This window comes from Mobula birostris, chromosome 31, assembly GCF_030028105.1.
Source record: "Mobula birostris isolate sMobBir1 chromosome 31, sMobBir1.hap1, whole genome shotgun sequence".
NCBI lineage: Eukaryota > Metazoa > Chordata > Chondrichthyes > Myliobatiformes > Myliobatidae > Mobula > Mobula birostris.
The window spans coordinates 18,457,651-18,485,363 of NC_092400.1; the positions used below are offsets into that span (position 1 = coordinate 18,457,651).

At 37.5% G+C, this 27,713-nt stretch overlaps 1 protein-coding gene across 3 annotated transcripts; it reads left to right on the forward strand.

Annotated features, from left to right (window-relative positions):
• Positions 1-17: 17 nt before the first annotated feature.
• On the forward strand, positions 18-19,511 carry zcchc8 (zinc finger, CCHC domain containing 8). 3 transcript variants are annotated; one of them, XM_072247937.1, is made up of 14 exons: positions 18-209; positions 4,425-4,467; positions 4,871-4,945; positions 5,055-5,160; positions 5,249-5,326; positions 7,668-7,771; positions 8,636-8,701; positions 8,829-8,889; positions 10,083-10,213; positions 10,529-10,671; positions 11,238-11,362; positions 12,325-12,411; positions 15,521-15,635; positions 16,052-19,511. In XM_072247937.1, the coding sequence occupies exons 1-14, from the start codon at positions 35-37 to the stop codon at positions 16,918-16,920; spliced, it is 2,178 nt and encodes a 725-aa protein (XP_072104038.1). In that variant the 5' UTR covers positions 18-34; the 3' UTR covers positions 16,921-19,511. The 3 variants fall into 3 exon arrangements, with proteins under 3 accessions (XP_072104038.1, XP_072104039.1, XP_072104040.1); XM_072247938.1 differs by having other exon boundaries at positions 187-209; positions 4,430-4,467; XM_072247939.1 differs by lacking the exons at positions 18-209; positions 4,425-4,467 and adding an exon at positions 270-619.
• Positions 19,512-27,713: the final 8,202 nt, after the last annotated feature.

The following is a 27,713-nucleotide window of genomic DNA, read 5'->3' on the forward strand; positions in this document are numbered from 1 at the left end:
CAGGGCGGGCAACGTCACGCAGCCTGGTGACAAGATGGCTGCTGAGAGGTTGGAACTAGATTTCGGGGACCGTAAATTGTTCGAGGAGTTTGAGGATTCAAAACCTTCTCACATTCGTTTCAACAGTTTTGAGGACGTGGATGATGTGGCGGGTATGAGGAAGAAGCTTCAAGAATGTGAGGAGAGCGTGGACTACCTGAAGGCGGAGAATATCCTACTGTTTAAGGGAAATGTTTTTCGCAAAATCAAACGGGGCGCCTGAGGAGCGATTGGCTCGTGTTGGAGAAGCCGCGCAAAGCAGACGGTGCACAGTGGCCGTTTAACGGCATTCTCTTACCGCAGCCACTCGTTTCCTCGCCGCTCTTACCCTTTTCTCGTCGCCCTGATTGATTGCCATAACTGGCCTCTAACATTTTGATTATGGTTTCGTTTCCTTGTTCGGCTTCACCGGATAGGCCCAGAATGTAGGCCTACAGTGCGTCTCATGTGTGCAGCTTAAATTTTCTCGGGCATCCGACTGTTACACTTTCGTGGAGAATAGTGTTTTTTTTTGTCATCGCCCGTACAGTGGTGGCTGTTGTGTTAATTTATCTAGTGAGGCAAACAATCCATTTTAGGAGTAAGTACATCTGTGACAATGGATGTATCCATTCAGAGAATAGTTATAAATTCCGTGGCACATTTTGTTGAAATATTATAATTTAATTTTAAGATTCCTTATTAAAACTGCAGTATTGATATACTTGTTTTCTGAAATAACATTTGATGTACCTACCTAATACTAATCCATTGGATGTATAAAAGTTGCTTGAATTTCCAGCATCTGCAGAATTCCTGTTGTTTCCATAGAATGTATGACTGGAAATACTTTACCCCAAACTTCCTAACAGTTATTGTGGTGGAGTTTGTTACATTGTTGTTTTGGTATGCTATGGTGTTTGCAGTTACATTGCAAATGTGGCGTCAGTACGAGTGATTATAGATAATTTAAACTTGTACAGATCTTTAGTAGGGCAGAATCTCCCCAGACTTTTCTAAGGGATGTTCTCAAAGAAAACTTGACATGTAGATAATCTAAACCTTGGTCAAAGAGGTAAATCCTTTAGGAGGAAATGAGTGTGAGAGGTTTACAATAGGATTTCCAAAGCAAGGGAACTTGCCAGTTAAATGGTGAGATAATTGTAGAATTGGAGGAAGCCTGATGTCTACAAGGTAGCAAGGCGTGACAAAATGATTGAGAGATGGAGGAGTTAGACAATGGGGAGGGAGGAGATTTAAAAATCATTTTGAAATGTAAGTGATACTAACTGAACGGTGAATGAAAAGAATTTGAAATGAATTACAAAACAATAGATTTTAAATTATCTTGTATTTGCATGAAGTAGAAAAAACGTTGTGGCATCACAGGTACTGTATAGATTTTGGTTTCTGTAGCAGCCTAACCAAGCCTTCTGTGAAGTTTAGTGATATAAAGCAAATGTAGCTAAGCAGTCTTTGTGGTGGCATGAATATATGATTTGGAGATTCTCTGGGTCAGATATGACATCAGGATTGTAAACATACTGAACCAGAAATTGAAGGCTGGGGAATGGAGATTGCATTAGGAGTCAGTGGTGATAGTTTTACTTTAAATAATGTAGAAATAAATTTAGATTCTTTATTCAGTGGTGTATGACAAGACAGCTGTCTTGACAATTAAGAGAGATTGGAGGTGTTTGAAGGGCGAAGTTGATCACAGTTCTTCTACATATGGAAACCAACGTGCTACTCTCAAATGATGGCACATGAGTCTGCAAATCTGAAGCATTGTACAAAATGCCAAAAGAACTCAGCAAGTTGTGCAGCATATATGGAGAGAAATAGACGATTGTTGTTTCTGGTCATGATTCTTGATTGAGTCCAGATTGCCCTTTTTCCCTTTATAGCTGTTGCTCAACCTGCTGAGTTCTTCCAGCATTTTGTGTGTATCCCTCGAGTGATACTTGTAAGTAACAAGAAGAGGTGAAAAATACTGGAGCCAAGCATAGGTTTTTGAGTGATGTTGGACATTCCTACGACTGCCTGTAAGGGGTTTGTACGTTCTCCCAATATCCACGTGGGTTTCCTGTGCTCCAGTTTCCTTCCACAATCCAAAGATGTTCAGGTTGGTAGGTTAATTGGCTACTGTAAATTGTCCTGAGATTAGGTTAGCTTTAAATTGGGGGTTGCTGGGGAGTGTGGCTCAAAGAGCCGGAAGGACCCACTCCATGCTGTATATGAATATTTAAATACATAGATAATTTGGGTACGGGATGAGAAGGTGTCAGTCTGATAGCATTCATTTCAAAAGGACTAGAATATAAAAGCAAGGATGTAACGCTGAGGCTTTGTAAACCATTGGTCAGACTGCATTTGGAGTATTGTGTGTAGTTTTGGGCCCATGTCTAAGAAAGAATGTGCTGGCAGTGGAGCGGGTCCAGAGTAGATTTACGAGAATTATCCCAGGAATAAAAGGGTTCACAAATGAAGAGAAAGTGATGGCTCTGACCCTGTACTCACTGGCGTTGAGAAGAATGAAGAGAGATCTCATTGAAACCTTCTAAAAATTGAAAGGCCTCAGTAGAGTGGATATGGAAAGAATGTTTCCAATACTCAGAAAGTCTTAGACCAGAGGGCACAGCCTCAGAATAGAGGGCTGTCACTTTACAATAGAGATAAGGAGTAATTTCTTCAGCCAGAAGGTGGTGAATGTGTGGAATTCATTGCCACAGAATTCTGTAGAGGCCAAGTCACTGGGTATATCTAAAGCAGAGGTTGATAGGTTCTTGGTTAGTCAGGATGTCAAAGGTTACGTGGAGAAGGCAGGAGAGTGGAGTTGAAAGGGAAATAAATTAGCCATGGTAGAATGGTGGAGCAGACTCAATGGCCCAAATGCTCTTAATGTCTTGCGGTCTTGTTATAATGCACAAGAGTCTCCAATCATGAACAGAGACTTTCCACACCACACTGATGGCTCTGAAGTCACATACAGTCTAGACCTGGGTAAGGACAGCATGTTTTGTTCCCTGAAGAACATTAGTGAGCCAGACGTGTGTTTTTTTTTAAATTTGGGCAATTCAGTAGTTCTGTGATTAATATGAATTTTAATTTCAGATTTAATTAATTGGCAACCCCAGTGAGAATCAGAATTATCTCTGGATGATTTTTCCATTAACTACTAGGCCACTAAATTCTAAATGTTCAGTACATTATTCTGTGGACAGTTCAAAACGATTAGAAGTGATGTTCAGCAAGTTCTGAATTATTTTGATTTCTCGGTAGTGGGCACGGCATGCTAAGCTAAAGGAGTATGAGGTAACCTTGGGTTAATCCCTCATCCTTTACTAAAATATGAAAATTTATCAGTACATGCATTGGTGCTATATAAAGAATGAGTAGTTATGTCTTTTAACAGTGAAGGTTATTTTGCTTTGTTGCTATAATATTCTATGGGAATTTTATATTTCTCCATTGATAGATAAGGGTCACAGGCCCTCCTGTAGTTATTGGCACCTCATTAACAATGAGTATAGGTATCATTAAAATTAAACAAGAACCAGTCTTGAAAAGAATCCTGTTCACATGTAATTACCCTGCAGTGATCAGACACCATGGTTTCTTAAGAAGAGGCTGCTGATTTAACCGCAGGAAATCCCGTGAGAGAGTTGCTTTGGAAATTGCTTCAAATGATATTTGTGCTCTGATAGTTCAAGCCCATTGAAACTAGCAGAAATATGGGACGTTCTGATTCTGGACGATTGTAACATGATTTGAAGACAGTAAATAAATGTTGGTATGAATTAGCCCTATCAACACTGTACATTACTGTGGAGATGCAGTTACTGTATGAAATGATTTTGTTGTTTTCTGACTTGTGGACAAATCTGACTAATAAGTAACACACATCAAAGTTGCTGGTGAATGCAGCAGGCCAGGCAGCGTCTCTAGGAAGAGGTACAGTCAACGTTTCGGGCTGAAACCCTTCGTCAGGACTGGTTTATAAATCAGTTTGGCATGTATTGTAAATGCAAATATTGGCTGCAAACTTAAATTGTATTTTTATATGTTTGTGATTAATTTTGGGAAGGACAGTTGACTCATTGAGGCAGCTATTTGGCCCATCAAATCTGCTTTGGTTTAAATGCCAGTGTAGCTACTAGTGATAAAAGATTTAAAAGAGGTCTACTAACAAAGTAAAGATTTATACTATTATTTAGTAAATGGAATATTACAGCAATTACATATTGTGGCACGTGGCATAGTCACATTGAATACCAAACCACTAGCTATGGGTAAATTTTAACGTACTGCTGTTCCATGATATTCAAGTTTAGTGTAGAGAAAGCAAAATTTAATCTGGAAATCACATTGCCAATGTATTAAGTCTTTTCCTTAAGTCAATTAACATCAGGAACTTAAGAGGAAGTTGAACCTAATAACCCATCCAAGGTAAAATGTATATTGAGTGCACCTAAAATTTTGCTTGTAATGTTAGATAATGTGTTTATAATGTTTTCTGTAATTGTGTAGTAATCAATCATATTACACAAAGATCTTTTCAATTGCTGACAATGCTATCTCCATAAATGAATTAATTTCTTATAAATAATTGGCCAGCTTTATATTCTAAATTTATCTTTGCTATTTAAAGATTTTAGTTTTTTTTACCTTAACCTTTTTGCTTGCCATATTTGTGCAAAGTAATGTGTTACCCAGAATAAATTAAAATAAGTTTAATGACTTGTGTGACTGATGTAAAAAAAAAATTTACATTGTATTTTTGTAAAAGATTACATATTTTCCAAGAATTAAAAGATTTCATCATACTTCTAACTTTTCTCATCTGTGGCAGTAAAATAGTTATGAACGACTCGAAAACAGATGGCCCAATGGTTCAGATCTTATTTATGAATAACAATATTTCAAAGTAAGTTTGCATTTAAGCATCAAAGCTTCAAGTTTTTCTTCTTGCTTTCTATTACAGCATTTCCAGTTTGATACCAGCTGGTCTGATATGTACTCCACTTTAATTTTAGGCAGTTCCATCAAGAAATTGAAGACTTCATCACAGGTTTGGTAGAAAAGTATGAAAAAGAAATAAAAAGTGATCCTGAAAAAACATCATTTAATGTGAAGCCCCAGGTGAATAGACTGGAATAATTTGAGATAGGACAGGTTTTCTTAATTGTTTTTTCTTGAAATATGTATAAAAGAATATATTTCTCTACAGCCATCAAGTATCCTGTTGGAAGAGCAACTGAAGGTACAAAGTTTAAATACAGGAAAGAAAATAAAAGAGGCATTTCATGTAAGTGGCAAATCCCAATTTTATCTGCTTTATTCAGAACTTAAATCATGCTTTCTGAGTCATTTACATTGGAAAACTCAATTTTTGATCATTGGTGTGTCCTGAGTTAACTGATGTTGTCTAAGGTAGCTGTGTTGATATTGGCAACAGTATTTCTTAGTCATATATATTGGGACAAATTGTTTAGTTCCGGCACCTACTTTTCATTAGCAAATGTAAATTGATATTAATGAAGACAGATTATTTTTGGTCAGATGATTATGAAGTTGTTCATATTATTTCCATAATAATGGAGGAAATTCTTTGGCATTTCTTCAGTATAAATATAGTCAAACGTATCTCTGCAAAATCTGGACCTGCAACTTGCATGTTATTTAAAAGTAGTACATGGTTCTTTTAAGTTAGAAACATTTGCACCAATTGACACAAATCCAGTTTTATTCTCCACATACTACCATAACTCTCAACAGATTTTACCACTCACTTATATGTTCTTCCTTTTCAAAAATGGCAACACCCCTTTCACTCTTAACTGTTCCTCTGTCACACCTAAGGCATTGGTATCCCAGGACATTGAACTGCTAGTCCTGTCCTTCTCTCGGCTACATTTCTGTTATATCCCAGTCCCTAAAGGTTCATAGGTTCATTTATTATTATCAAAGCATGTATCCGTATGCATCTCTGAAATTTGTATTCCTCCAGATAGCCACAAAACAAAGAAAGAACATGCAAGTCATTCAGAGAGAAATATCAAACCCACCCATCCTTGTAATCAGCATTCTGATGATCAACTTCCCAAACCCCCCTCCCCTGCACAAAACAGAACAGGAACATTGACGCCCCATAAAATAGTCCTTCCTCCACACAAAAAACTAACAGAACATCAACCCCCAAACACCCTCCCTTCGCACAACAAAATGGAAAAGGAACGGGCAGTAAAAAACACAGAATATAAAAACCATAAGTCTGAAAGTGACCACAGTCCATAAGTGCAATAGTTCAATCCATAAACATAGAACCAGGATACCATCCTCCGATATCTCCAACATTCATCGAAAGAGAGACACCACATAAGGCAAAGAGACCCACCCGCCTGCCACGGGAAGCCACACAGCAATAGGCCGCTCACAGACTCCTTTTCCGGCAGCAATCAAGAGACAGGCAGTCGGTGCTGAAATACTCACTCGCCTTCTACATTTGCCTTAATGTCCCAGTCTTCCTTGACACTTTAATCAGTGATTAATGGACAATTTAAACAATGAAACAGAGTCAAACATCGGCTTGCGCCGTCTCGTAGATTCTTTGCATCGAAGCAGTCTGTGTACATGCTTGCTTCACGGAATCTTCTCGGAGCCAGTAAAGCGCTGGATCACTCAAATGATCTCTAGGTTGTAAATCACAAGCTCTAACAGTCCCAGAAACACATTTAAGGTGAAAAACAGACATAAAAGAAGTAAGAAAGCTATTATCATGAGCTATCTGGTTGGAAGGTGTTAACTGAGGGAGCATTGCACGCTGGCGCCATCTTGACCAGAAAGACAGTCCATTCTCAGTTCATTAAGCTACTGGAATTGAAATAGAGGCAATTTGAAGCAGTGGTCCTATCTATCTTTTTGCTGTGAACATTGCTATCTTGATTGTTAGGTGTGCGTTCTTTGGCTGCTGCATGTGCCAGTCTTCTCACCAACTTTACTCTCTTAAACCCTCCTTTGAGGCGAAAGCAGATTTTCCAGCAAGGGTATTGGTTCCCCTGTTTCAAGTGCAACCTGTCCCTTTTTTTACAGGTCACCTCTACCCCAGAGGAATTCCCAATGACCAAGAACCTGAATCCTTGTACCCTGTACTAGCTCCTTGGCCATGCATTTATCTAGCCTATCTTTCTACTCCTGCACTCACTAGCATGTAGCAGTGGAAGTAATTCAGAGATCACTACCCTTGAGTTTCTGCATTTTAATTTATTATACTATACTCATTATTGCAGGTCCTCATCTCTTGTTCTACCTATGTCGTTTGTACCACTGGTTGTTCGGCCTCCCCCTCAAGAATTTTCTGCAGCCACTCAGAGACCCCCAGAGCGACTTGGAGTTATATAGGTGTCCTTTTTGCAAGAGGAATTCGAGTTCTAAAATTTAATGAATTATAAGAGAAGAGCGATGTCTTTCTTAATGTCAGATCCAATTTGGTGTCTGCAGGTTTTCTGAATGCCTTTGTAGAATAATTGTATTAATATACCAAGTATTGCCATGGCAACTTTATTACTTTTCAACAACATTTTTTATGATGTTACATACACAATGCATGTAAGTATATGAAACTTTTATAAATCTTTGTTTTCACGTAGGTTGTGGGAAGTGTCCAGTACTTCACCAGCTTTTGCCTTGACAAACTTGGGCAGCCGTTGTTAAATGAGAATCCACAGCTGACAAATGGATGGGAAGTACCCAAGTATCCTAAATGTTAAATGAAAAGCTTTTACATAATTTGACTTGTTCAATGCCTATTTGAACATTATCTTCTGAATTGATTTTTAAACATAACCAAATAAGATATTACTAGACATATGGAATATATAAGTAATGTATGATAAGTTGTGCTGGCCAGTGGTGTAGTGGTATCAGCACCAGACTTTGAGGCGAGTGTTGCCGAGTTCAAATCCGGCTGGCGCGCTTTCCATCCGTGCTGGGTTGAGCATCAAGCTAGCAACTCAGCCTCACAAAAAACAGACAAATGCTAAAGAAACGGCAAGGTGGCCGCCTGATGTGCCACACGGCACGGAGAGGAGCCACTTCAAGATAACTCGTAGTAACACGTTTCTCACAGTTGGAAGTTAGATTTACAAAGCAACTATAGCTGTAATTTGAAGATGCAAGTCTCAGATATTTAACTATGTTCCTGATCTTCTGACTAGGTGCATGAAACAGAATTTAAGTGAACTTCATATAATTATATTGATTTTTTCCAAAATTTAAAATTATATCAGGTTGAGATTGATTTGTTTAATTAACATTTTCTTGTGTGTTTTGCAACATTAATGTTCTACAATAAGAATGATAGATTGAAGTGGAGAAATAAAATTGTGAGCAAGCAAATGAGGTAGCCATCAATCCAGATGTATAGGGCCATTTTTTTTTCACGGAAAATTACCAGATTAGGGCTAAGTATTGCAGTTATTTCAGTCTGTCCATACCTTTTATATAACTAATTGACTTCCTGTTCAGTTTGAAAATACCCTGTAATCTAATAACTATAAGTAAGTTTATTTGAAGTACATTTTTCTGGATGTGAATAATTCCTGACTGAATTGCAAAGATATCAGCAAGTTTTTGCTCAAGTTGTATCCTTGGAGGGACAGGAAGTGGAAATGAAAGCTAAGAGGTATGTATGAGTGTGAGGAGTTCATTGTGCTTGTTTTTAATTTGAAGTACAAACGTTTGTACAATAGATAGCAAAGGACCTTGAAACACACGATTAATGCAGCAAAAACATTTTGTGTATCAAATAGGCCAAAACCTTGTTGTTTCAACTGTGGTTCAACAGAACATCAGTTAAAAGATTGTCCAAAGGTAAGATCATTGTGACTTGTAATGAAATCTTGCTTAAAATGATTAGCAGTTACATAAATCAGGGTCATGTATTAGTCAAAATTCTAAATGCTGATTATTTTAATAGTGCTTAATTTACTCTAAGGAGTAATGCTTCTGTGTATCTGTCTAATTTATTTTTCTGTATTAACAATTTAGCTCAATTCCAGCTTACTTAAGCTGTTGTATTTGGTCATATTCGTATTAAGCTTAAGCTGGAAACTTGAGGGTTGAAGCCAATTCCAGAAGTAGAATGCGTAATTTGTAGACTGACAAATCAATGAGGAGATAAACACGAGATTCTGCAGATGCTGGAAATCCAGAGCAACACACACACACACACACACACACACACACACACGCAAAAACCGGAGGAACTCAGCGAGTCAGAAAACATCAATGGAAGGAAATAAACAGTCAACATTTTGGGCCGAGACATCAACTGTTTATTCCCCTCCATCAAAGGCCTGACCTGCTGAGTTCCTCCAGTATTTTTGTGTGTGTTGCTCAATGAGAAGATGCTGCTTGGTTAGACATAATGAGCTTTAGGGTGAAATGTTAAACTACAGCCTATTTACCGTCTTGGGTTGACTTAAAGGGCCTCAAGAACACTAAGAAAGGCAGGGAGTTTTTTCTAAATTCAATTCTCCCTCCACGCATTCTGTTTAATGTGCTTTGTGCAAGTTGGACGTAGAGTGATTTGGGACATTTTGACATGAAAGTATATACCATCTTTTTTTCTTTGTGCTTAAGTTATCGACATTTAAAGTAACACAAACCATGATTTTTCTCTGTGGCCTTCTTCACTAGTTTTTGTGATGAAAGAACTGTATGGTATGGAACAACAGATTGTGACCTTGATCACTAGTTTCAGTCAAGCCAGTGTTTGGCCACGTGTAGGCACCGTACTCTGTGCCAGGTTAATTTATCAGTTCACCCAAATGAAAAATACAGATGTTATTAAAGGGTTTAAGATGTGATCAGTTTGGTTTGAAAATTGTTTCTCATTTTCATCAATCATCCTGCACGTGAGGAATTGATTGTGAGCAAGTTAACCGAGACCTGTTATCATTTCCCAGCATTTGTCAGGACATAAAGGCGTTATAATATTTTGGGAAGAGTTCTTGCATAACAGCATAAAGTAACTCAATCATATCTTTTAATTAACTTTATAGCCACGTGATCTTGCTCGTATTAGTGAGAAAAGAAAAGAGTTCAATGCAATGGCCAGTGATTCACCTCATTCAGGATCTCAACAGCGGTATCACGCAGAGAGGTTTGAAAAGTTCAAACCAGGTATTATCAGGTAAAATGCTTGTAAGTTAGTTCGTAATAGGATCATGGTAGAGGAGGCCACTTGGTGAATTGTGCTTTAGTGGATTTTTTGGTTAAAACTCTCAAAGTAGTCTCATTCCTCTTCTCAATAAATAACTGGCTTTATGAAATGGATTGTCTAAAACCATTTTTTTACTAGCATATCTTGGCATTCTGCTATAATTATAGAAGTCATAAAATTAGCAGCTCAACAATGAACCATTTCTCCTGGAGTTGCTTGTTGCCATGGTACAGCTACTTTTTTATTTTGCATAGCATTGAATAATATGTAACTTACCTTCTGCAGTGCAGAACTCAGAGAAGCTCTTGGCATGTCAGATGAAACACTTCCACCATTTATCTATCGGATGCGTCAGTTGGGTTATCCACCAGGATGGCTGCTAGAGACTCAGCAAGAGAATTCAGGTCTTGCTTTATATGATGGAAAAGGTGAAGTATTGCAAATCTGAACTTTGTAAACAAGTTGATCAAGAGTGGTGTTTGTTGTCTTTGTAGCACTTCCTGATAAATGGCACCATTTCCTTTTCTCATTGCCATATGGTAAATTTATATTTTAAACTTACAATTGTTAAAAAAATTTGGGGGGCGGGGGGAGAAACCTTGGACTGTTTAATGTTCTAAGTCATTCTGTTGGGGGCGGGGGGGTAATGAATGGTATTACCATAGCTTGATTCTTCATTGTTCTATTAAATGTGTTAAATACATATTTGGTATCAGAATTATAATCTAGCATTCTTTATTTAATACATAAGATATGGACAGCAGTGAGGAATACTTATGAAATGAGTCAGCCAGAGAATTGCTTTGATATTATATTGTTGATCCAATTGTCAAACATAAAACCAATGTTTATTGCAGTATTTTGTAACAATAAAGAAAAAATTCTAGCTTCTTAAATCAAGTTTTAAATGGAAGGATCTGTATTGTTTTCTAAATTTAAGGATGGTGCACACAGTTTAGCTTTTTTTTAACTGTCATATTACTTTTATTTATAGATACAAGCGATGGTGAAATGGAACATGACAAACAACATCCAAAAGCTCACTTTCCTTCCTATGACACAAGTAAACTAATAGATTATGCAGGTTTCAACGCTATCATTCCAAAAGGGATCCAAGATGTAAGCATTGCACTTGCAATAGTCCGATTTATGTCCCTCCTTTCACCATATTTAGTCTACTCTGAACTATCCCATATATGCCGAGAAACTAGTTAGATTTAGATTTTTTCAGTATTTAACCAACTATTTTCAGTCAAGACGATGAGTACTGATAGTCATTTTGAATTTGGATTTTCACAATTTTGTCATTGCCTTGTTTTATTTGCAATAGGAAACACATGGATATTATGGAAAGCAAGTTCCTGGTCTGCAGGTCCTGGTTTATATTGTTCTCCGTGTTGCAGGCTTATTTTTGCTTTCTGGTCCCTGTAGCCAGAACCAAACTTAAATGATCTATCATCAACTAAGTTAGTACAGGCCCCTTGGATCAAGGTTTAAGTGGTAGCATCCTTCTACACCTCTCCCATTAACAGTGTTAGAATTAAAATTATTTTTTGTTTTTTATCCTTCGTACTATTTTTAAATTCTGATTTCGCTATTTGTTTCTTTTAATTATCATAATCATTTAGACCCAGAATGACCTACCGGATTGCTTCTGTGCATTAGCTGTCCTTCAGAACAAATTTTCTGCAAAATAACTTGCAGTATAATTTTCTCAGTATCTTCTCTCAACAAAGACACTGGTTTGTAGTCATATCCTTGAACACAGAAATATGAAACACAACCTTTGATGATTGACTGCAAGTGTGAGGGTATCAGCTGTGAAAGTTCTAATCATTTCTGACACTCAGTGAATAAAGTTTAATACAGCTTACAGAAGAAAGTGGTATAATTCAACAGTTTTGATAGCTATCCTCTGGTTGTTTTCCTTCTACTGCATAACTATTTTTCATCACTATTGCAATCCTCCAGTTATAACTGCAATAATAATTGCTTTGTCTCTGGTTAATCTGATTATATGAATGCCAACAAGATATTAGTGATAGTTATTCACTTATTGCTTATTATATCTTTGTCACCAGGAATGGAGACAATACGGTTCAATTCCAATGCAAACTCATCATCTTAAGGAACATTTTGCATATCAATTGAATGCTAATTATTTTGCAGTAAGTGTTAAGATTTCACGTTTTTTCCCTATTTTTTTTACTTTGTCAAACTATTGATGCAGATATTTTTAAGTTTAAAGCCAAAAATTTTAAATTCACAGTAACAAAATATGACCAAGTTGCCATGCAATTGGGATCAAGCTTAATAAAGTTCAGATCTCAGCAGCATCCTCGAAGAAAATTATCAAAAGTGTTAATTCTGGGGTGCCAGATAGTGTAATTTGCACATCTTTGTGGAAAGACGTGGATTAGAGTCCCAGCCAACTCCTAGAAACATTATCTTGATGTATACAGGATTCTATAGCCAGTTTCCTTATCTTCTTGATAAAGCAAATGTTGTACAACATTAGATTTTGTGAATTTGACATCACCATTACACAAGATTTAATATTTCTTCATGAGTGATAAAATTGCTTAGCACTAGTCATTGAAACAGCATTCACTGAATTGTATCAATAAACAATGTTGAATATATTGATAAATAATCTTGAGTAAATTGGGTAAAAATGTTTCATAGAATTTTATAAGTACAGAAGGACACTGTTCATCACAGCTGTGTCAGCACTTAAAGAAGTTTTAACTTAATCCTGTTCTATCCTTTTACCAAATCCTTTCAAATTTTCCTGTTATATACTATTAGGGCCATTATGGATTCTGTTTCCATAACCATTTGTGAGAGCATCCAATAAAAAATTCATAAGACCATAAGACACAGGAGTCTGCTCTGCCATGCCATCATGGCTGATATACTATCCCTTTCAACTCCATTCTCTTGCCTTCTTCCTGTAACCTTTGACACCCTAATTAAGAACCTGTCAATTTCTATTTTAAATATACTCAATGACTTGGCCTCCAGCCATCCATGGCAGTAAATTCCACAGATCCATCACCCTCTAGCTAGAGAAATTCCTCATCTCTGTTCTAAATGGATGTTCCTCTATTCTGTGGCTGGGTCCTCTGGTCCTAGACTCCCCCACTATAGGATACATCCTCTCCATGTCCTCTCCCACATAAATTGAGGTAAATTAAACAAAAATAATATAATAATGAGTGTCTCAAATACTGTCAAATGTTTCTACCTAGGGTAGTATTCTAATTAGTGTAGAATATTTTTCATTATTTCTATACTATAAATTGCAATATTTCTAAAATACTTCCATTTATACTACTGGAAGTGGATTTTCACAAATAAAGAGGTTTATTTCACTTTGACAGAAAACTAAATTGTGAGTGATGGAGAGAGACCAATGAAACTTTGGTTCTCTTCTGCAGGAAAAACTCCCTAATGGGAGTTTTATACAGGCATCCGAACAGTAGCCAGGATGTGGGATATAAATTACAATGAGAAATAGAAAATGCATGTAAAAAGGGCAATGTTATGATAGTCATGAGGGATTTTAATGTGCAGGGGAATTGGGAAAATCAAGTTAATACTGGATCCCAAGAGGGAATTTATAGAATGCGTCTGAGATGGCTTTTTAGAGTAGCTTGTGGCTGAGACAACTAGGGAAAAGGTCATTCTGGATTGGGTGTTGTGTATTGAACCAGATTTAATTAGGGAGCTTAAGGTAAGGAAACCTTTCAGTGATCATAATATGATAGAATTCACCCTGCAGTTTGAGAGGGAGAAGTTAAAGTCAGATATATACCATGGTGTAAAGGGAAGTAGAGGCATGAGGAGGAGCTGGCCAACGTTGATTGGAAGTGGACACTAGCTGGGATGACCGTAGAACAGCAATGGCTGGTGTTTCTAGTGGGAAATTTGGAAGATGCAGGATAGATACATTCTAAAGATGAAGCAGTATTCTAAAAGGAGGATGAGGCAACCACGCCTGACAAGGGAAGCAAAAACAAAATAGAGGGCATATAATATAGCAAATATCAGTAGAAAGAGTATTGGGAAGCTTTTAAAAACCAACTAAAGGCAAATAAAAAGGCCATGAGGAGGGAAAAGATGAAACATGAAGGTAAGATAGCTATAATATAAAAGAGGATACTAAATTTTCTTTTTCAGATATATAGAGGCAAGAGTAAATATTGGACTGCTGGGAAATGACGCTGGCATGGTAGTAACGGGGGACACAGAAATGGCAGACAAACTTAAAAACTATTTTGCATCAGTCTTCACTGTGGAAGACACGAACATGCTACAAATTCGAGTGTCGGGACGGAAGTGAGTGTAGTTGGTATTACCAAGGAGAAGGTGCTTGGGAAGCTGAAAGGTCTGAAGGTAGATAAGTTACTTGGACCAGGTGGAATACAGTCCAGGGTTCTGAAAGAGGTAGCTGAAGAGATTGTGGAGGTATTAGTCATGATCTTTAAAGAATCACTAGATCCTGGAATGGTTCCAGTGGACTGAAAAATTGCAAATGTCACTCAACTCTTTGAGAAGGGACAGAGGCTGAAGAAAGTAAATTAGCCTGGAAGGGAACTTTGGAGTCTTTGTTCAGGATTCCTTAAAGGTTAACTTGCAGGTTGTGTCAGTGGTAAGGGGGGCAAATGAAATGTCAGCATTCATTTCGAGAGAACTAGAATATAAAAGCAAGGATGTGATGCTGAAGCTTTATAGGGCATTGGTCAGGCCACACTTGGAGTATTGTGAGCAGTTCTGGGACCCTTATCTAAGAAAACATAAGGTAACATTGGAGCGGGTCCAGGGAAGGTTCACAAGCCTGATATTCCAGGAATGAAGGAGTTAATGTATAAGGAGTGTTTGATGGTGCTGGGCCTATACTCGCTGAAGTTTAGAAGAACGAGGGAGGATCTTATTGAATTTAAGGTGGGGGCTTGTATGGGAGGCAGGATTTGAGGGTCAGCACAACATTGTGAGCCGAAGGGCCTGTACTGTGCTGTACCATTCTATGTTCTATGAAATCTGTTGAATATTGACTGGGTAGAGTGGTCATAGAGAAGTTGTTTCCTATAGTGGGTGAGTCTAGGAGCAGAAGGCACAGCCTCAAAATAGAGGTACCACATGCTGAGGCGTTACAAACAAGGAGGAAATGTAGCATGGCACAGTGCATTTCTAAAGCTACCAATACATTGAACCATCAACATAAAGTAGAAGCATTTATTTTGTGTATGAACTGGCAATTTTTATTTCTCCTAGACTAACCACAGTTCAAACAAAAGGAGTTCAGATGTAGACACAAACCTTGATAGTATAAAGAAGCGCAAGTCTGAAAAAATAGATACCTATGCTTATGACATGGATATTGATTCAGGTACAGTACTTAAATAACTCACATTTTGTATTGTACTACAAAAACATGATAAAAATGTTTGTTCCTTTTGTTCCAGTTTCTTTCAAACATAACTGAGAAATATAGATTTTTTTTTAAAATTCTGTTCATATATTAGAAATACTTTATATGAAAGCAAAATTCTAGGAAGACTAGCAGTTTGAGCAACATCCATGTTTGGAGAAATAGCTTTATTTCACGTTAATGATCTTTTGTAATTGATCATTAACTGGAATAATCTGAAATCTTAATTTTTTTTGCTTTTCATTTAGAAAGGTATTGTCCATTAATACTGATTGCTTATATGATCTTTAGAATAAAATAGTTACTCTGAAGTATTGTACTGAAGTTGATAATTCAGTTTTTCATCTAAGTACTTTCACTTATTTCTCCCGCAGATTCAGAACCTTCAAAGCCATTATGTCATATTCCACCCATGCCTCCCGAATCCCCAAGTAATTTATCGTCTCCTCCCCAACCCAAAGGAACACCCCCTTCTACACCACCCACATTTGTCCCGCCTGTACCACCTACTCCAACCCGTCCCCCGCTTCCAAAGGACACCCCTCCGTCTACTCCTTCGACTTGTTCTCCAGCGGGACATTCACTACAAGATGGAAATACTCAGTCAGTAACTCCCCAGATTATAGACAAAACTTTGGATGAAGATATCTTGTCATTGGAAGAGCTGGAGGAACAGCAGCGGTTGATCTGGGCTGCACTGGCACAGACTGAAGGTACTGTTAGTGAGACAGAAGGTCCTTGTGATTCTCCTTTAACGAAAAGTTCTACCAGTTCCTCACCAGCAATAGTTCAACCAGACATCTGCATGGAAATTGAGTCGAGTGATAAAATGGGCTCAGTTGAAAATAACTTTGGGAGTCCAGTTGCTGAAGCATCTTCCATTGATTTAAGAGAAGAAAAAATCAATTCATTTAAAGACACTCAGCACAGGGAAGAGAGCATTCAGCCTGAGAACTCTGGAATAGAAACAGAGAGCAGTAGAGTCATTCAGGATTCTACCCCTACTTCTGTAGAATCTCTCAGAAGAAATGGAGTATGTTTAGAGAAAACAGATCAGGCCAGCACCAGTGCTAATGTGCCAGAAGTGCAGGGGAATAGAATTTCTGCAGTGCCTGACATGAGTAAATTTGCTACTGGAATTACTCCCTTTGAATATGACAATCTTTCCGAAGCAACCGGAACTTACCTCAAACTCAGGAACTTGTTGAAGAATACTCCAAGAAACAAAATGAAAAAGAAATAAATATTTTAGAGTACGGAAACTTTCAGATCCAAGGCTTCCTTGTCATGATGTCACCATTTACTGTGATGGAACTTTTTTTTTCCACACAGACCTCACTTCAACATTTTGCAGCAGAGCAGATGTTTTAGTGAACATGTCAAAATGTGGATGTCACTGCTCTTTTTATATTTAAGGCTGGCAGAGTGAAAACATGTCTGGTTTTGAAGAAGGATTTTTATGTGTAATACTCATTTTCAAAGAAGCACTATTGAAATTTGTCCTTTAGGCATGGTCTCAGAATTTCTCTTATGTGGAATTAAGTGTACAGTGAATTTTTCGTCATTTCTTGTACATCATTTTTTGTTTATATAACAATACGTTATATAAACATTACCTACGTAATTTTATATATTACTGCCAGGGATTTTAGTGTACAGTATTTTAAATCCTAATAATTGAATATTGAAATTGTCAGGGATTACTAGGGCTCTTTTCAGGTATTTTATGAATATCTACATATGCTTTAGTTTTTTAAAGCTGCTTCAACCTTTGTAATTCCATTCTTTGCAAGGAGTACATAGCCTTGGATTACAGGAATATAATGAACAATTCTACGATGATGTTTTAGTATTTTGTGACTGCATTAAATGGCATTGAAAGTTGCAGAAAGTATTGTGATTGTGGCCACTCATTTATCATTGTGGCAGAGGTTGTCTTTTGTGAAAATCTGGTAAGCCACGTTTGGGAAAAATTTGTGAAATCCTGGGCACAATATTTGAAACCTGTGGAGTTTTTTGTTTAGTCATGTAATAAACACCACATAAATAGTATTAATTGCCATTTTCCTACATTTCAGAGAAAAGTAAAATTACACAATTTAGAGTTGAAAGTGTTTAGCATTTGCTTGCTTAAGAGTAATGGAATGGATAATTCAGCAAGTGTCAGTGTTGGTGCCAAAACCAAATGGTTGTACTCAAACTCTGTCCTTTTGCAGTTTTATTACTGACTTTGTATTGTGTTGGACAGGACAATCACAACAAGATCTGGTCAAATTTTCCTTTTGCATTCAATGTTTTCATTTTCATAAGTTAAGATGTATAATACATAGCAAAACTTTAAGATTTTTAAATCAGAGCTGGACTTTTTGAGCTACAGTATGTAAATAGGGCATACCTTTCAGCAGATTGTACATTTTCCATGACATACAATGATTGCTCTCCAGGGTCCACACTTTTTTTTTGCAGTACAATATATTGGACCAAAAGTATCTCTTTTCAAAAGTTGTCACAGAAGGAAAAAAATGAATTGGGGTGATGGGGGAAAGGAATGCGAGGAATACTGCTTATTACGGTCTATGTATTGGAAGAAAGACATCAGTAACACTGTCTAAGTTATCCTCTTCCTTACTCCAAATGACGTAATGTACTGTATTGTGTTTACATCAGTTAATTTTAATTTTAATTTTCTCATTCAACGAAAAAGGAAATTGAATACAGATCAGGCCCAAACTCTAATATAGTACACTCCTGATTTCCTGATATAGTTGTGTGATACTGGGGCTTTGGAAAGCATGCTGGAAATGTCAATATATTATTTCTAAACATAAAATTTAGTTATTGTGACGGATAAGAAGAGCTTGTACTTTGTACTTCAGCTTATTCTTTAACAGAATATCTTAAACCAAGAAAAGAAGTTGCATCATTTTGTTTTGATTCAACAGGAGGAATGCAAGGTCACAACTTAGTATTGTGCACAGTCAAGTGTGGATTGAATAACAGCTCTTTTCCAAGAGATTTGTGGATTTTCTGTGAAGTCTGCTGTCCTGGCTATGCATACTAATAGAATTTCTTTAAGCAAGTATTACATCTAATCCTGGTTGTCAGAATTGCCTCTTATAAAATTTAAAGGTTAAAGAAATTGGAGGATTGAAGAGGAATTCTCTATCACTTCCACCCTAAAATAGTCTGGGTTGATTTTTTTTTCGTGCCTTTCCTCTGATCACATCACTGACTTCCACAGATTAAACCACAATAGGACATCTTGTGAGATTGGTCAATACAGAATGAGGCAAAGACCTGTGTGAAATTTCAATAATTGATCACAAACAGTAAACCACCCACCCTCCTCTGTGGAGTAAAAGTGGGGGGGGGGGGGTGGCACTCATTTCAAGGTCCTGGCAATCTAACCAAAAATCAATGTGTAAAGGTTTTTAACAAGCTATTCAAAAATACTCCTGAATCTTGTGCCTGATATTTGTCACAAGTTTAATTTGCTTTATTATATCGATTGACCAGTACATGAAAAACATCACATATGACATACAGTAGACACATTTTCAGCCTTCTGACTGGCTATTAAGAATATTCTTCAATCATTATTAATGCTAAAACCATTACAGATTCATTCAGAAGATTAACCTTTCACTGAAGCATGTAAATAGATCTCTACCGGTGACAATGAAATTAGAGGCCCTCAAAATGCTAACATTTTACTGTTTAAAATAAATAAATAAATAAATAAATTTTCATTGGTTTCTGGAAATGTATTCGACCATCAGCCATCCATTGTGTCTCCATACAAACTGGTTTAAATAAAGTCATTGTCTCAATAGTGATTTGTGCTTAAGAATTGTATTTCTCATAATATTTGCATAGAAATGGACAGTGTCCAGTAGGCTAATAGCTTGACTTGAGAGTCCACTGGAAAAATTTGGTAATTATCAAAGCTTGTGGCATCATGTATTGCTAAACAAAAGGGAGTGAAGAAGTCAAACAAGTCCAGCTGGGAAGGTAGGTGGGGGGTGAAATACAGGTGGAGTGGTATGCAATTGACCACAGGAACTAGTTGAGGTATCAAGGTAGGTGATCGGTAGTAAGTTGAGGCAAGTATCATCTGGGATTAATAGTTGGGTTATGATTAAGGGTAAGCAGAAAACACCAGTAGGCAGATTAGGCCAGTAGATCAGACAGCAAATTAGTGGTCAATAACACACAAAATGTTGGTGGAACACAGCAGGCCAGGCAGCATCCACAGGAAGGAGCACTGTCAACATTTCAGGCAGAAACCCTTTGTCAGGACTAACTGAAAGAAGAGATAGTAAGAGATCTCAGCCTGAAACGTCGACTGCTCCTTCCTGTGGATGCTACCTGGCCTGCTGCGTTCCACCAGCATTTTGTGTGTGTTTCTTGAATTTCCAGCATCTGCAGATTTCCTCGTGTTAATGATCAATAAAGTGTTTTGGCTGCAGATTGGGGGTAGAGTCATTCATCAGGGAACCAGCTAAACTTTGTAAATGAGTGGACTAGGTCAGGATCCAAGGGGGTACTATAGGGATAGTTAAGTATTCAACCTTTGTAGACCTATCTACATATAGAACATAGAATAGTACTGCATAGTACAGGCCCTTCCTACAATGTTGTGCTGACCCTTAAACCCTGCCTCCCATATAACCCCCCACCTTAAATTCCTCCATATACCTGTCTAGTAGTCTCTTAAATCTAACATGGATTTACAGTGCCAGACTTAATGGGTTGGCACAGGTCTCCTAAGTCATACAAAGGTCTGTTTCATTTGTGAGGACGATGCTGTCCATGGACCCCACTGTCATTGTAAATGAAGGAAATAGCACTCACATGCATTTTAGACCTCTGGACTCCCAACGTGTGTTGGGCATAAGGGATCTGGATAGAAAATTGCCAGCCATGCAACCTACAATAACTATGATTTTCACCTGAATATTTTTGAATTGTCCAATAGATTTTAAAAGATGGTACTTTGCAATCCCATTTCTATTCATTGAAATGTTGACTTCCTTTATATTTCTCTAACAGATTCATCGGCAAGGGAAATTACACTTACATTGTCCTCTTAAATTAGATAACTAATTCAATTAACTAAAATTGTGAGGAAAATGTATTCATTTTTTTTGTATCCCTGTTAGATGTGGGTTAGCTTGGACTCAATGTGATGTTTCCCACATTTCAAAAACCCATGCTAATGCCAGGAATGAGTGGTGAAATATGATGAATGACTGTAAAATTTTCAGTTTGTATTTCCTCCACCAATACCCACTCCCTCCAAGAGATGCAACAACTTTCATCTGCTTTCCTGCCAGTCAGGTCCCAATCATGCTTTCCATGTGAGTTCACAGTTCATTATACAAATTTCATTTTGTATTGTTTTTCTCTTACATTGTTGGATGCCAAACCCAAACTGGGCAGCTCTGTACAGATTATGGCAGGTGTGACCCCAACCAACTATCCTTTCATTTCTCCATTCGTTGATCTGCAGCTTCCTACATTTCTCACCAGGTTTAATTCAAGGGTCAACACCACTTGTACCGACCCTTCAGTTCTATAATTTATTTGAGTATATTCTTTCTCGATGTTGGACACTACAATTCAGATAATCTTTCTCTTTATCTCCGGTGATCTTGAATCACAACCTTTTGCTGTTTCGCTCAATTACAAGGTTGGCTCCTCCTCTTGTTTCTATGCGAATTTAAAAACCTGTATCTCCATTTATTTCCAGTTCTGCTGAAAGATAACCTGAACGTTAAGTATTTCTCTGTAGATACCATCTGACTTGCTGTGGTTTATTTTTATTTCAGATTTCCTACACAGCAATATTTTGTTTGATATACAAATGTACATTTCCTTGTAAAAATATTCAGCCCCCAACCCTTTATTCACATAAATGTGTATTACAACCAGGGATTTTGATCAATTTAACTGAGAATTTTTATTTGTGAGTCACATGCCCCCTTTTCACAATAGAGCCCAAAAAACAGGGAAAATTGTAAAGCATGAAAAATTCAAATTCAAAAACTGAAATGTGAATATCTCAAAATTATACATCCCCCTTTGCTCTGAGTTGAACCACAGCTTGCAGCTATTACAGTCAATAGTCTTTTTTGGATAAGTCTCAATTAGCTTTGCACAACATGGAGCAAGATTTGCCTATTCTTCCTTGTAAAATTGCTCAAACTATGCCAGATTAGTTGGGAAGGGGCAGTGGATGGCAATCTTGAGGTCTTGCCAGAAATATTCTATATCCATGGTTGCTCTAGTGGTGTGCTTTTAGGTCTTTGTCATGCTGAAAGACAGACTTCCTCCCCAGTTTAAGCTTTCTGGCAAAAGGCTAGTGGGTTTTTAAACCAGGATCTCTCTATTTAGCAGCATTCATTTTCCATTCAATCCTGACCAATCACATTTCCAGTCCCATTTGCTGAAAAGCATCCCCATAGCATGATACAACCTCCACCATACTTTACATGGATGATGTTATCTGGCTGATGCGCAGTTTTAGATTCACACCATGCGTATCACTTGGTATTGAGGCCAAAAAGTTCCACTTTAGTCTCATCTGACCACAAGACCTTCTTCCACGTCTTTACAGTATTTTCTAAATGACACTTTGTAAAGTCTTAACTTACAAGGATGTGCTTTTCTTTTAAGCCGGGTTTCTTCCTTGCCACTCTTCCATAAATGCCCCTTCTGTGCAAGGCCTTATGAGAATGTGGAGTCATTAATTTCATCTCCAGTTGCAGCCACAGACTTCAGCTCACTCAGAGTGACTGTTAGTATCACAGTAGACTCTTACAAGCGCCATTCTTCTCTGGTTACTCAGTTTAGAGGGGCAGCCTGACCGAGGCAGCATGGCTGTGGTTTCATATTTCCACGTATTCATGAGGGACTCCCCTGAGCTCCAACATATCTTCAATGCCTTTGAGATGGCTTTGTGCTTTTCTATTATCATTTCCCTGTCTTGTCTTGAATGATCTTTTATCTTCATTTTGGTTTGGTCTATTGAATCTACCATACTGCTGGAATCTACAGACAGAGTGGGTATTTATTCTTATGAATTAATTAAAAACAGGTGGTCCTCCAATTTTCAACATCAACAAATTGGATGAGTTGGTAAGATACGAGTACACTGCACCTGAGGAAAGTTAGTGTGGTAATTACAAAAGGGATGAATACTTGTTCACCCTCACAATAATGGTTTTTAATTTTTGGTAAATTGTTAACAGGTTTCAGAATTTTTTTCATTTGACATGATGCATGATAATTAGCTCAAAAATATCCCACTTCAATATTATTTTAAATTTAGAAAATGAGACAGTAAAATGTGAAAACAGGTGTGGGGGCTGAATACTTTTTCAAGGCACTGTATCGTAATTAAACATTATGCTTGGTTGAGGTAATTCAGAGGTTTTCATATGGGTAATAATTCTGAAATTTTCAATGAAAATAGCTATTATAGCTATTAACCAGAAAGAATTACGTACATTTATTTATAATCATAAAAAATTTCAGTTTTAAATTCCATTCAGTTATTATAAATATTGAATTCTTTTTAAAAAGGAAAATTTTGGAAACACTAAGCAGTGGAAAGCAAAACAATTAAGATTTCATGTCCTAGATCCTTTGTCTGAACTACTGAAGTGAGAAAACAAACCTTTTTTTAGTAGCAGGGAAGGTCGAACAAAGGCAATATCTCTGAAAGGGTGGGATCGTATGACTTTCTTCAAGTTAGTGTTTCTGGAATCCTTAACCTGTTGAGTCCTTCCAGCATCTGATATCTTTATTTCGATATTGCAATTTTTTGAATTTCAGTACAAGCATGTGATTTCTTTTTCAAATGTCAATTTCCAGCTTTCAGTAAAAGCGGGGATAGAAATTAATGAGTCATGTAATATCCTTTTGAAACATAATCCTTCATCCGTTGTGAATGTGACTGATTCTTCACTAGCTAACTAAGCAAGCCATTCAATTAAGGACAATAAATATGCCTTAAATCCATGGATTGAGAATTAAAATCTTTTAAAACATACCTATTTCAGCACCACCACCTGTCAAAACTTTAACAATGTGATTTCTTTTTAAAGGAGAAAATTTTTAAATAGATATTTTAAATAAAATTGAACTAAACTAATTTAGCTGTGTTTTTAAAAATTATAAATGATAGAAGCAGTTGTTCATTTGATGCAAAAGAGCCTGATTGTAGTGTGAAAAAGGACGTGTTCATTCTTTGTGGTAGTTAAAGATATTAATTCCTATAATTCTAATCAATAGGAGATGGTTATCTGAAATTCACTCTGGAAGGAATTCCTTCTTGATTAAAGTATGCAAGCTACTCCTAAATTTATAATTTTAAACCACTCACTGAGATTACTTAATACGTAGATATTTATTTTGGATTTTATATTAAAGACTCTTTATGTTTCTAATGAATGTATAAAGACTGAAACTGGCCTTATCATAATACTGAATAACACCTTTAATATTAACCCATTCATTTTTGTTTATGGAAGCCCATTGTAAGAGCAGCGACAATTCCATGGGGAGTTAGAGACACATTCAGATGCATGATAGGGTATATAATACAGCAAGAAATAGTGGGAAGCATTTAAAAACCAACAGAAGCTAGCTAAAAAAAAAATGAGAGAAAAGATAAAATATGAAGGAAAGCTAGTCAATAATATAGAAGAGAATACCAAAAGTTTTTTCAGATATAAAGAGTAAAAGGGAGGCAAGAGTGGACATCTCACTGCTGTACTCTGTACTCATCACTGTGGGGCTAGGCTCAAACACAATCTATAAAATATCGATGACATAACTGTTGTTAGCAAAATTTCAGATGGTGTCAAAAAGGTGTACAGGAGTGAGACAGATCAGATGATTGAGAGGTGGCACAAAAATAACCTTGCACTTAACGTTAGCAAGAGCATAGGGGAAGTTGGAGGAACACACATCAGTCTTCAATGGGTGGAAAGGGTAAGCAGGTTTAAATTCCTGGGTGTCAACATCTCAGATGATCTATCCCAGGCCTAACATGTTGATACAATCATGAAAAAGGCATGCTAGAAGTGAAACTTCATTAGGAGTTTGAGGCGATTTGAAATGTCACCAAAGACTAGCAAATTTCCATAGATGAGCCATAGAGTACATTCTGACTACTTTTTTAGAAGTTTGTAAAAAAAAAAAAAAAGCATGTCATCTAAAATTTTGACAAACAGTTTTAGGTGTGTGGTGGAAAACATTGACTGGTTACATCATGGCCTGGTATGGAAACACCAATGTCCTTGAATACAAAAAGTAGTGGATACAGCCTAGTACATCACAGCTGAAGCCCTGTGATGTACTAAGCTGTATTGAGCAAACTTACATAGACTGCTGTTGTGGGAAATCAGCATCAATCATCAAGGACCCCCATCAACTAGGTCGTGCTCTCTTCTCATAGCTGCCATCAAGGAGGTACAGGAGCTTCTGGACCCACACCACCAGGTTCAGAAACAGATAATAACCCTCAGCCATCAAGCTCTTGAACCAGATAACTTCACTCACCTCAACACAGAACTGTTCCCACAGCCTAAGGGTGGCCTTTCAAGGACACTTCATCTCATGTTCTCAATATTTATTGTTTTCCTTGTATTAACCGTGGATGCCGTAAAAATGAATCACAGAGTTGTTTATGGTGACATAAGTACTTTGATAATAAATGTATTATGAACTTTTGTCAGGTATGGAGGCTCTAATGCACAAGATCAAAAGAGGTTGCACAGGGTTGTAGACGTAACCAACTCCATCACAGGCACTAGCTTTCCCACCATTGAGGACATCTTCAAAAGGCAGTGCCCCATGAAGGTGGCATTCACTAATAAAGACCCCCTGCCATCTGGAACATGTCCTCTTCTTACCACTATCATCAGGGAGGAGATGCAGGAGCGCATGAGGATGCACTCTGAATATTTTAGGAACAGCTTCTTACCCTCTGTCATCAGATTTCTGAACGGTCCATGAACACTGCTTCACTACTCTTCTTTAGCATTATTTATTTATTGTATTTATCATATCTTTCTGTAATGTTTCTAATGCCTTGCACTGTAGGGCTGCCACAAAACAACAATTTTCATGACATATGCTAGTGATAATACTGTAAACCTAATTCTGACTCTGGTTCTCATTCTGAATTGATTTTGTATCTAGGCAGGATAATCTTCCACACCAGCCAGATCAATAATTGACTAATCAGTTTCAAAATCCATTAGAAGAGTTTATTCACAAAAATCATAATGACAGAACATCACAGATGATTAAAGGAGTCATTTCAAAATCATATTTAGATTTTTACTAACAGGTGCTGATCCAGGCCTGAAAAACAGGTTGCATTAGAATAACCAAAATGTTTGCAGCTGGAATGACTGGGCATGTTCTAGACCGTGAAGCATTTCCTTGCAATGAAAAGAGCCCAACATATTCTTGCTGATATTGAACCATGTTATGGATGCACTTGAGGTTAACAGTATATCATAACAGTGCATCCACTCTACATTATTAAACATCGTGGTTGGAGACTCGCTCACTGAGATCTTTCAAAGGACATATCAGTGGATATCAAGAATTATGGGGATAGTGCTGGAAAATTATCCCAAAGAAAATCCATCTCATTATCATGATCTTAATGAATGCCAGAGCAGCCTCAAAAAATAAGATTGCCCACACCTATTTCTTATGTTCAGCTTAGACATTTATTCCCTTGATGTACAGTTATTTGCCTAGGCTACTTTGACAGCACCTTACAAACCATTGAAATCTACTAACAAGAAGCTGAGAGAATCAGGCAAGAAAAGCACCACCACCCGCAAGTTCCTTCCAAATTACACACCACCATGATTTTATCTTGCTTTCTAACATCATTGTGGGAGGATGACAGAAGGACTGCAGTTGTTCAGGGTGGTCATGTGCCTTTACCTTCTCAGGGGCAATTCTATACAAGTAATGAATGCAGGCCTAGCCAAGTAATGGCCAAATCTTGAAAAGTGAATATATATTTTTAATTGCTTTGCTGCTATGCCTTCCTTTCTGTGTCATGCCTCTATTTTTGATAGAGTCTTTGTCAACATATTTTATCTTGTTCCATACACTGCCTTTTCCTCTACTATCATTCGTATGACATGAGCAACCATGGTCTTTCTATAGAAGTGGTTTGCCATTGCCACCTCCTGGGCAGTGTCTTTACAGGACTGGTGACCCCAGCCGTTATCAATACTCCAGAGATTGCCTGCCTGGGGTCAGTGGTCGCATAACCAGGACTTGTGATAAGCACCAGTTGCTCCCATGGCTTCTCGTGATACTAATCAGTGTGGCTAAGCAGGTGCTACACCTTGCCCGAGGGTGACCTGTAGGCTAGGAGGGAAGGAGTGCCTTACACCTCCTTTGGTAGTGACTTATCTCCACCCCGCCACCCAATTCCTCTATTATAGATTTTATACTGTACAGGAATATATATATACACACACACACTCCCCTTGGGTTTATGATCCAAGTCCATGGCATAAAAAAAGGTTGGGAACCTCTACCAGATACACACTGACTGTGTCCACACTGCAAATGACCTTAAACTCACTGTACTGAGAATCTAAGTTCTGTATCAAGTGTCTAATATATACACTATATGTTAGGTGCCTGTTCGACTTATTCACTAACCAGGGTGGACAGGACAATAGGGAACACTTGAGTGCACTAACTCTGAGGCTTTCCAGGACCAATGGATTCCAACGGGGCTGGCGGGGCAACGAAAGTTTTACTTTGAGAATTATGTAAATATCTAAATATTCCGGTAGAACTAATGTAAGTATATAAATATATTTCATTTAAAAATAAACCACGGACACGAAGTGAAGCCTCCTCTGTATTCCTCTGCCAATGGAAGTGAATCAGAATGGGATTGCGTCACTGTTATCCAGCGTAACTCCAAATCTGTTCGTCATCTTCCCACAAATTCTGCCTGACCCGCAGACTATTTCCAGC